The following is an 11263-nucleotide window of genomic DNA, read 5'->3' as shown; positions in this document are numbered from 1 at the left end:
AAATACAATTTTTATATTAACTCTCATTTTTCCACATTATCCCTCATTAATCCACATTACTTATTCCACATTCCATTTATATGTGTACTCATCCAATCACATCATTTTCCATCTCTTCACTTTAGATTCCTTCACATCACATATCATATATTCACATCCATACATCCACATCCACATCCACATTCACATCCATACATCCACATCTACATGCTTACCTCCATTTTCACATCCTCATTTATACATCCACATCCCATATCCACATTCATACATACACATCTATATCCACATCCAGACATCCACATCCACATGCATACATCCATTATCACGTCCTCATTCATACATCCACATCCACATACATACATACATCCACATCCACATTCCCATTCACATCTATACATCCACATCTACATCCACATACATACATACATCCACATCCACATTCCACATTCACATCTATACATCTACATCCACATCCACATTCACATCTATACATCCACATCTACATCCACATTCACATACATCCACATCCACATTCCCATTCACATCGATACATCCACATCTACATCCACATACATACATACATCCACATCCACATTCCACATTCACATCTATACATCCACATCTACATCCACATTCATATACATCTACATCCACATTCCCATTCACATCTATACATCCACATCTACATCCACATTCACATCTATGCATATACATCTTCATGCATACATCCATTTTCACATTCATACATCCACACTCCCTTCTCCACATCCACACATCCACATACATACATCCATTTTCACATTCCCATTCATATAACCCCATATGCCTTCACATCTAATCTTTTACATCACATCCATTCTCGCCTTATCTCATCCCATACACATCTTATCACATCTTAATTCATCTTATCACCTCCTAACTTCTTTCATAAGCATCTTATCACCTCTTATCACCTCTTATACACCTCTTATCACATCCTATCACATCTCATATCTATTTATAGAATACAAGAGAATTCTTATATTTGATATAAGATTTCTTTACACATTTATTTATGCATAAATTCTATTTAAGGAGATTAATACTTTCGAAGTAAAAATCAATCTTTTATGCATCTTCCTATGCATAAATTCATTTTAAATGAAAATGATACTTTTGAATTAAATTTCAATCTTTTATGCATTTTCCTATGCATAAATTCAATTTAGATGAGAATGACACTTTTGAATTAAAAATCAATCTTTTATGCATCTTCTTATGCATAAATTCAATTTGGTAGGAATTACACTTTTAGAATAAAAGAATTTCTCTTATGCATCTAAGTTATGCATAAAATCCATTTATGATGAAAAATCACACTTTTAGTACAAAAAGAATATCTTTTATGCATACCTCTATGCATGAAATCCAATATGATAAAAGTAACACTTTTACAATAAAATAATCAACTTTTATGCATACCTCTATGCATGAAATTCAATTATGATAAAAGTAACACTTTTATATTAAAATAATAATCTGTTATGCATACCTTTATGCATGAAATCTAATTATGATAAAAGTAACACTTTTATGTTAAAATAAGAATCTTTTATGCATACCTCTATGCATGAAAATCAATTATGTATAATATAAAAATCAATTTCTCTAGGATTACAATGAATATCTTTCAATTAATCTAGGATGATAATTCCTAGAATATGGTAGGAAGTCCTCTTTTTATGCTTTGAATGAAATTATTTTATGCGTAATTTTTATAAAAATTTTGCCATAGCTCCGCTGCTATGACTGATAAATCTTAATTTTTCTAAGGGATAAAGCTTATCATTAAGGAAATAATTAGAATGATCCCTAATTGAATCATTAATCCACCATAATGGATTGAATCATCAATATTCATGAAATACATAAACTAAAAGCATAGAAAAAAGCCATTAATTTGGTCTCAAGCATAGATTAATCTTGGATTAAGGAAAAGCTTTATGAAAAGCTTCATTTGGATTGAGAATGGGTCATGAGTATGACCATTTCTTGAGTGAGAGAGAGAAATTACATAAAAACCATTTGAATTAAGCATAAATGGAAATTTATGTAATTCTTAACTATCATTAATCAATTAACTTCAATAGCATTCATCAAATTATGTAACTCTTCACTACCATTCATCAATTAACTTCAATAGCATTCAAAAACCATTCCAATTAAGCTTCTCAAGCTTGAGAGGGGTTGAGAAGAGAGAAGCATTGAGAAATTATAGAAAAGATCAAAATTCACCATTTACCTTACAAATTGCTTGATTCTTTGTTCATGGTAGAGGCCCCCAACCAATCAATTGGTTAAGTATGTTGATGGAGCCACCAATGGGGATTGAAGAAAGAGGGAAGCTCCAATTTCTTCAATTTGGAGAGAATTTTAGAGAATAGTAGAAATTAGCATTATTTCAGCATAACTCTAGTATAGTAAAATTCTTCTATTTTTTTCAAAGGACTCATGTTCTATTTATAGGAGAGGGAAGCTCTAACCAAAGCTAACTGAATTCTAGAATTTTCCAAATTCAGTTTGGTTGAATTTGGACTAGATTTAGACCTAGTTTGGTTACTTTTTTATTCGGTTTGGTTCCATTTTGATTTGGTTTGGTTCAAGAGAGAGGAGAGATAAAAATATCATATTATTTTTTTGTTTAAAACTCATTCAAGCATGTGAAATATGCACCTTCTTTAAAGAACTCTCCTTCCTTACATATGTGTCAAAATGGAATCATTATACCCAAAATATCTCATATTTTTTATATTGCTCATAGTTTTTTACTAATAAACCTTGTACATTTTCAACTCTTCATCTTGTGTGAGCATTTACTCATTTTTGGATACCCAAAATATCTCATATTTTTAATATTGCTCATAGTCTTTTACTAATAAACCTTGTACATTTTCAACTCTTCATCTTATGTGAGCATTTACTCCTTTTTGGATACCCAAAATATCTCATATTTTTAATATTGCTCATAGTTTTTTACTAATAAACCTTGTACATTTTCAACCCTTCATCTTATGTGAGCATTTACTCATTTTTAGATACCCAAAATATCTCATATTTTTAATATTGCTCATAGTTTTTTACTAATAAACCTTGTACATTTTCAACTCTTCATCTTATGTGAGCATTTACTCATTTTTGGGTATCTTCTTTTACAAATTGGATTTATCTCCTCCCTACACATGGATTGATGCTATTGGCCCATAGGAACCTTAATTGGACCATAATCCAAAAATTTCTGAAAATCTAGACCCTTAGGCTAAGGTCCTTTATACCCATTTCCAATAAATTCCAATTGCACATTGGAAAGTTCTTTTTGAATTTCTATTTTAGGGAAATTCATTTTAATAATATGAGAAATTTTTCTATCTAAAAATATTCAAAATCTGAATATTCTCTCTCTAGAATATTTTCTCTCTCTATGTCAAAATAGCCTATTTTTGAAGAGGGGATTGATTACAGGGAAAGATGCTGGACATCTTGAGAGGCTGGGGAGGAATCTTACAATGTCACTCTATTTCATTGTACTGAATCTTTACGTATGCTTATTATTTTTAAACTTTTATTTTTTGTCCGCTTAATGATATAAATTTGACACTTGGTAAGGTATATTGTCACCCATTTTAGTTCTTGTAATAAATGCTTTCTTACCATGATGGTAATGGTTTACAAATAATTGTGTTTTCCAAGAAGGTGTTAAATTTAGTAATTTGTTTAAAATGAAAGTTTTTTAAACAATACTAGTGTATAAACTTATGTACATGTATGCATTTATTAAGGAATGTGTCATAAGGATCTTAATTCTTTAACTTTTAAAAACATATTTCCTTGATTATTTCTTCTTCTTAGGAGAGAATAGTCTAATCCACATGTGACCTTTTTCTTTCTCACAGTTATTTCCTTAGAAGAGAATAGTCTAATCCACATGTGACCCTTTTTCTATCTCAAGGTTTAATCCCTCTCCTCCCCCCTTTCTCTCAACTAGTTTTGGTTTCCCATCAATCTGTAGCCATTTCATAAGTATTCTAATGATGAGAGAGAGAGAGAGAGAGAGAATGGGGGGTGAAAGGAGTGAAGTGTTTTGCTATAATACGTCTTGAGAACTGTGATGTCCTTTAGCATATACTTTATTTCTTATTTTACGCACTCACTGAGCGATGAATAAAAATTTATGTTCTAGATATAATAGTATTCTAGAGAATTTGAGAAATCAATGGTTTGTATTTAGCTGAACAATGAAGTTGAGATAAGGCTATGCTAGTTTATGTCTAGCCTTTAGAAAGAGGTAATTCAGTATGTCTTATTTTTCCATGAATACTAATCCCCTCATTATGTTTATATGGGATTACTTATGATAGTATTGGAAAGGCAACGCTCTTTTGTTAGAGAAGGAGATTGACTACTTACAAAGTCAACAAAGGTAATAAAACATATTAAGATTTAGTTGTAATGTCAAGTACATGTTTTGTACCTTAAAAGTTGGATCTTGAATAATACAAGACTAGATGTATTTGTAGACATTTATCCTCAATACATTTTCTTTCTTTTCTACAGATTTCTGATGGGTGAAAACCTCATGTCTTTGCATCTCAAAGACCTTGAGATACTTGAATTGAAGCTCCAAATTGTAATCAATAAGAGAAAAGTGAGCGTGTTTAAAATTATGTCATAAGTACTTTATTACTAAAATGCAATGTGTGCCATAATTCACTCTCTTTTATATTTTAAACCATTTAGATGCAAATGCTCGAAGTTCAAGCCCAAGATCTAGGCAAGAAGGTACATTTCTTAATGTCTTGTCAACTTGATTTGTATTTCAATAATATATCAATAGATGCCATTTTTTTATACAAGTACATGAACTAGTGTTGTAGACATTGGTGAGACCTACTGGGGTGATAGATTCTACACTCATACCACTGGCACAATGGTGAGATTATGGGTGATATGCCACCAACACTGGTTTAGAGGCTTTGTGATATCCACTTTGGTGTACACATTGACACCATAGAGTAGTTACATTGATTTTGTCCTAATTGCCTTAACATAGTATTACATAAAAATAATAGTATGAGAGACCTTTACAAAAATAGAGGTACAAGATAGCTTAACACGCTTCCAATTTTGAAGTAGTTTCTATCCTCAAAGCCTAGATGGTAAGCTTTATAGATTTTGTATAAGTAATTAGTGAGAGGAGGTAGAGCACACCAATGTTGATAAATGGTCTTTTGGGTAGCTGCAATGACTTCACCTTCTTCTTCAAGTTCTATATCATTGTAAGTTGCTATACTTTCAAGGGTGCCTCTTGAGAGAGTTAGTGCAAATAGAAGAAGATCGAGGAGAAAGTGAAAATAGAAGAAGATCAAGGAGAAAGTGCAAATAGAAGAAGATCGAGGAGAAATAAAAAGAGTATGATGTGATGGTTATGAAGATTGTAGTGATAGTGGGGGTGGGGGTGGTGTGAGAATTCTCCTTTTGGTTGAGGTCATTTATGGATGCTGAGGAATCCGTCAAGATGTGTGGTTCCTTGTCTTTAACTATTGGTTTCTCAATTGTGAGATCCCTGTTTCCACCACGCAACGGATTCGGGGTGCTAGCAGCGGAAGTAGCCTTTCTTGCGCGGGCCAGGGTCCCACACTCGGGGCCTCGCCACGGATATCCAGACAAAAGACTAATCCGTCGATTTTTCCAAAACCGAACCCGGAAAAACTTCCTTTATCCGGAAAGCATGGGCGATTCCACCAGGATAACTTTTTACTCTAACGTAGTCAAGACCATTATGATCAAACTGATCCGACTACACCTTTAAAGGTACTTGGTCAATCAAGGACGAAACTTGCACTTGGATCATTGGGATCAACGCTTTTTTCCCCATCAAGAGGCACAGCCGTTGATTCCTATCCATAGAACAATTACTATCCGAGATTTACTTCATCTATCGTAATAACACAAATTGAGTCTTGATTTACGGATCCATCAGTCTAGCCTAACCCCATCCAGTCCCATGGGTTAGCCAACCTCCCAACCACTGTAGTGATGGGATCCAATTAGGAATTTGGTTAGGTTTTGTCCCGGGTACCAGGGAAAAGAGTTCCTAGGTCCCCTAGCTGGAAGTTCATACAAACATAAAACTAGTCACACCACTTACACACCCAATATGAAATTGCCTTTTTCTCAGCATCAATTAACTTTCAAACAATCCTTTAATGAAACCATTATGTCACTGATGACAATCCTCAAAGTCTCTGGTTGAATCCTTATTTCCCGTCATTCATTCATCGGTGTACTTATGGCATCATTGGCAACCAGAACGCTCACCACCTGTTCACTCAGGGGCCTTTTCCATAGTTCCTAGCTCATAGTAGCCGGCAATATATTCATATAATAGAATGGAATCTCCGTGGAAGATCAGCAAGATCAACCCATAGATCCATATAAAAGAGCCATGGACTCATCCGTTGAGGACCAGCAAGGTCAATCAACAAGATCCATGCCCGGTTTCAAAAAAACAACTCTTACTCCTTGTTCGAATATCTTCCACGACGCACGTGTGGGTATCTTCAGCGACCCAGAGCCCGAGCACCGTATGGTCAGCACCCTCTAGGATCCTTCGCAGGTGACCTAGCGCTTCACTCATAGACCGCGTACCGGAAGCTCACCATTTAAATCAAACTGAGGCTGGTCAAGACCTCGATCGACCTTGCTACGCGAGACGTCCTCCATTGATTCTCCCTCTCAGCAGTTGCAACTTTATCAGTTCGGTCTTCATGACCTTAATCCTCAAGACGGTCAAAATGCTTCCCCGACATAAAACAGTCATTTACAAACAGTCACAAAATACAGTTTCTATAACGAACTCTCGTCTTTCCACATTATCCACTCTCGGACCACATTACTTATTCCCTATTCCATTCAATGTGTACTCACTCTCATCCATTCACTCATATAGACTACACATTATTTCACATACACATTCACATTCATTATTCTACATACATATCCATGTTCGTACGTCCACATCATACATCCAATTTCACATTCATATATACGCATCTACATGCATACATCTATTTTCACATCCTCATTCATACATCCACATTATACATACATCCAATTTCACATTCATACATACGCATCTACATGCATACATCTATTTTCACATCCTCATTCATACATCCACATTCACATACATACATCTACATCCGAATCTACATCCATACATCCACATCCACATCTTCATTCACATTCACATCCATACATCCACATCTACATACATGCATCCATTTTCACATCCTCATTCATACATCCACATCCACATACATACATACATCCGTATCTACATCCATACATCCATACTACATCTATTCTCGCCCTAACACATCCCATATACATCTTATCCCATCAGATACACTCTCTACCTCGTCCTATACACATCTTAACACATCCTAACTCATCTTAACACATTCTATCACATCTCATACACCTCTTATCATATCCTATCACATCTCATACACATCTTATCACATCTTTTCACATCTCATACACCTCTTATCACATCCTATCACTTCCCATACGCATCTTATCACATCTCATGCACCTCTTCTCACATCCTATCACTTCCCATATGCATCTTATCACATATTATCACATCTCATTTAAAAATCAATCTTTTATGCATCTCCCTATGCATAAATTCATTTTAAATTAAAAATGACACTTTTGAATTAAAATTCCATCTCTTATGCATCTTCTTATGCATAAACTCAATTTAGATGAGAATTGACACTTTTGAATTAAAAATCCATCTTTTATGCATCTTCCTATGCATAAATTCAATTTGGATGAGAATAACACTTTTGAATTGAAATTCCATTCTTTTATGCATCTTCCTATGCATAAATTCAATTTAGATGAGAATGACACTTTGAATTTAAAAATCAATCTTTTATGCATCTTCTTATGCATAAATTCAATTTGGTAGAATCTACACTTTTAGAATAAAGGAATTTCTCTTATGCATCTAAGTTATGCATAAAATCCATTTATGATGAAAATCACACTTTTAGTATAAAAAGAATATCTTTTATGCATACCTCTATACATGAAATCCAATATGATAAAAGTAACACTTTTACAATAAAATAATCAACTTTTATGCATACCTCTATGCATGAAATCCAAATATGATAAAAGTCACACTTTTATAATAAAATAATCAACTTTTATGCATACCTCTATGCATGAAACCCAAATATGATAAAAGTCACACTTTTATAATAAAATAATCAACTTTTATGCATACCTCTATGCATGAAATCAAAATATGATAAAAGTCACACTTTTATAATAAAATAATCAACTTTTATGCATACCTCTATGCATGAAATCCAATATGATAATAGTCACACTTTTATGCATACCTCTATGCATGAAATCCCACACTTTTATAATAAAATAATTAACTTTTATGCATACCTCTATGCATGAAATCCAAATATGATAAAAGTCACACTTTTATAATAAAATAATAATTCTTTTATACATACCTCTATGCATGAAATCCAAATATGATAAAAGAAACACTTTTATATTAAAATAATAATTCTTTTATGCATACCTCTATGCATGAAATCCAAATATGATAAAAGTCACACTTTTATAATAAAATAATCAACTTTTATGCATACCTCTATGCATGAAATCCAAATATGATAAGAGTCACACTTTTATAATAAAATAATCAACTTTTATGCATACCTCTATGCATGAAATCTAAATATGATAAAAGTCACACTTTTATAATAAAATAATCAACTTTTATGCATACCTCTATGCATGAAATCCAATTATGATAAAAGTCACACTTTTATAATAAAATAATCAACTTTTATGCATACCTCTATGCATGAAATTCCAATATGATAAAAGAAACACTTTTATATTAAAATAATAATTCTTTTATGCATACCTCTATGCATGAAATCCAAATATGATAAAAGTCACACTTTTATAATAAAATAATCAACTTTTATGCATACCTCTATGCATGAAATCCAAATATGATAAAAGTCACACTTTTATAATAAAATAATCAACTTTTATGTATACCTCTATGCATGAAATCCAAATATGATAAAAGTCATACTTTTATAATAAAATAATCAACTTTTATGCATACCTCTATGCATGAAATCCAAATATGATAAAAGTCACACTTTTATAAAAGAAACACTTTTATATTAAAATAATAATTCTTTTATGCATACCTCTATGCATGAAATCCAAATATGATAAAAGTAACACTTTTACAATAAAATAATCATCAATTATGCATAACATAAAAATCAATTTCTCCCCATGATTAGAATAAATTTTTTTCAATTTATCTAGGATGATAATTCTTAGAATATGGTAGGAAGTTCTCTTTTCATGCTTTGAATAAAATTATTTTATGTGTAATTTTTATAAAAATTTTGCCATAGCTCCGCTGCTATGACTGATAAATCTCAATTTATTTTGAAGGATAAAGCCTATCATTAAGGAAATGATTAGAATGATCCCTAATTGGATCATTAACCCAATAATGGGTTGAATCATCAATATTCATGAAATACATAAACTAAAAGCATATAAAAAAGCCATTAATTTGATCTGAAGCATAGATTAATCTTGGATTAAGGAAAAGCTTTATGAAAAGCTTCATTTGGATTGAGAATGGGTCATGAGTATGACCATTTCTTGAGTGAGAGAGAGAAATTACATAAAAACCATTAGAATTAAGTTTAAATGAAAATTTATGTAATTCTTAACTATCATTAATCAATTAACTTCAATAGCATTCATCAAATTTTGTAACTCTTCACTACCATTCATCAATTAACTTCAATAGCATTCAAAAACCATTCCAATTCAACTTCTCAAGCTTGAGAGGGGTTGAGAAGAGAGAAACATTGAGAAATTATAGAAAATGATCAAAATTCACTAATTACCTTACAAATTGCTTGATTCTTTGTTCACGGTAGAGCCCCCCAACCAATCAATTGGTTAAGTATGTTGATGGAGCCACCAATGGAGATTGAAGAAAGAGGGAACTCCAAGTTCTTCAATTTGGAAAGAATTTTAAAGAATAGTAGAAATTAGCATTATTTCAGCATAACTCTAGTATAGTAGAATTCTTCTATTTTTGTCAAAGAACTCATGTTCTATTTATAGGAGAGGGAAGCTCTAACCAAAGCTAACTGAATTCTAGAATTTTCCAAATTGAGTTTGGTTGAATTTGGACTAGATTTGGTTCCTTTTTGATTCGGTTTGGTTCCATTTTGATTTGGTTTGATTCAAGAGAGAGGAGAGATAAAAATATCACATTAATTTTGAGTTTAAAACTCATTCAAGCATATGAAATATGCACCTCCTTTAATGGACTCCCCTTCCTTACATATGTGTCAAAATGGAATTATTATACCCAAAATATCTCATATTTTTAATATTGCTCATAGTTTTTTACTAATAAACCTTGTACATTTTCAACTCTTCATCTTATGTGAGCATTTACTCATTTTTGGATACCCAAAATATCTCATATTTTTGATATTACTCATAGTTTTTTACTAATAAACCTTGTACATTTTCAACTCTTCATCTTATGTGAGCATTCACTCATTTTTGGATACCCAAAATATCTCATATTTTTGATATTACTCATAGTTTCTTACTAATAAACCTTGTACATAGTCAACTCTTCATCTTATGTGAGCATTTACTCATTTTTGGGTATGTTCTTTTACAAATTAGATTTATCTCCTCCCTACACATGGATTGATGCTATTGGTCCAAAGGAATCTTAATTGGACCATAATCTAAAATTTTTGAAAATCTAGACCCTTAGGCTAAGGTCCTTTATACCCATTTCCAATTAATTCCAATTGCACATTGAAAAATTCTTTCTGAATTTCTATTTTAGGGGAATTCATTTTAATAAGATGAGATATTTTTCTATCCAAAAATATTCAAAATCTGAATATTCTCTCTCTAGAATATTTTCTCTCTCTATGCCAAAACAGGCAGAGACAAGATCTCTTATATTTCTGAAGAGGGAATTGATTACGGGAGATTATGCTGGACATTTTGAGAGGATGGGGAGGAATCTTACATTCTCTTCCACTTGAAAAATGCGAGATGTCCTCATCTCGCAAACTTGGGATAATTTCGCAAGATGCACGAATATGAG

At 32.2% G+C, this 11263-nt stretch overlaps 1 protein-coding gene and 1 long non-coding RNA gene across 2 annotated transcripts in view; both read left to right on the top strand.

Moving 5' to 3' along the window:
- The window catches only part of LOC147637434 (MADS-box transcription factor 6-like), a 44054-nt gene extending 39346 nt beyond the window's left edge, over positions 1-4708 (top strand). The window contains exons 3-4 of the mRNA XM_086798826.1: positions 4395-4456; positions 4591-4708. Coding sequence (XP_086654952.1) covers positions 4395-4456; positions 4591-4708 — 180 coding nt within the window. The remainder of the gene's footprint in view (positions 1-4394; positions 4457-4590) is intronic.
- LOC147637433 (uncharacterized) overlaps positions 1-11263 on the top strand; it is a 160950-nt gene that overhangs the window by 120662 nt on the left and 29025 nt on the right. Inside the window, exon 2 of the long non-coding RNA XR_015266036.1 lies at positions 4774-4815. This is a non-coding gene — a long non-coding RNA (uncharacterized LOC147637433). The remainder of the gene's footprint in view (positions 1-4773; positions 4816-11263) is intronic.

The sequence above is a fragment of the Cibotium barometz genome, chromosome 6 (assembly GCF_041138505.1).
Source record: "Cibotium barometz isolate CiBa-2024 chromosome 6, ASM4113850v1, whole genome shotgun sequence".
Lineage (NCBI taxonomy): Eukaryota > Viridiplantae > Streptophyta > Polypodiopsida > Cyatheales > Cibotiaceae > Cibotium > Cibotium barometz.
Note: the sequence above shows the minus strand (reverse complement) of the source record. Positions and strands in the feature narration are given on the sequence as shown.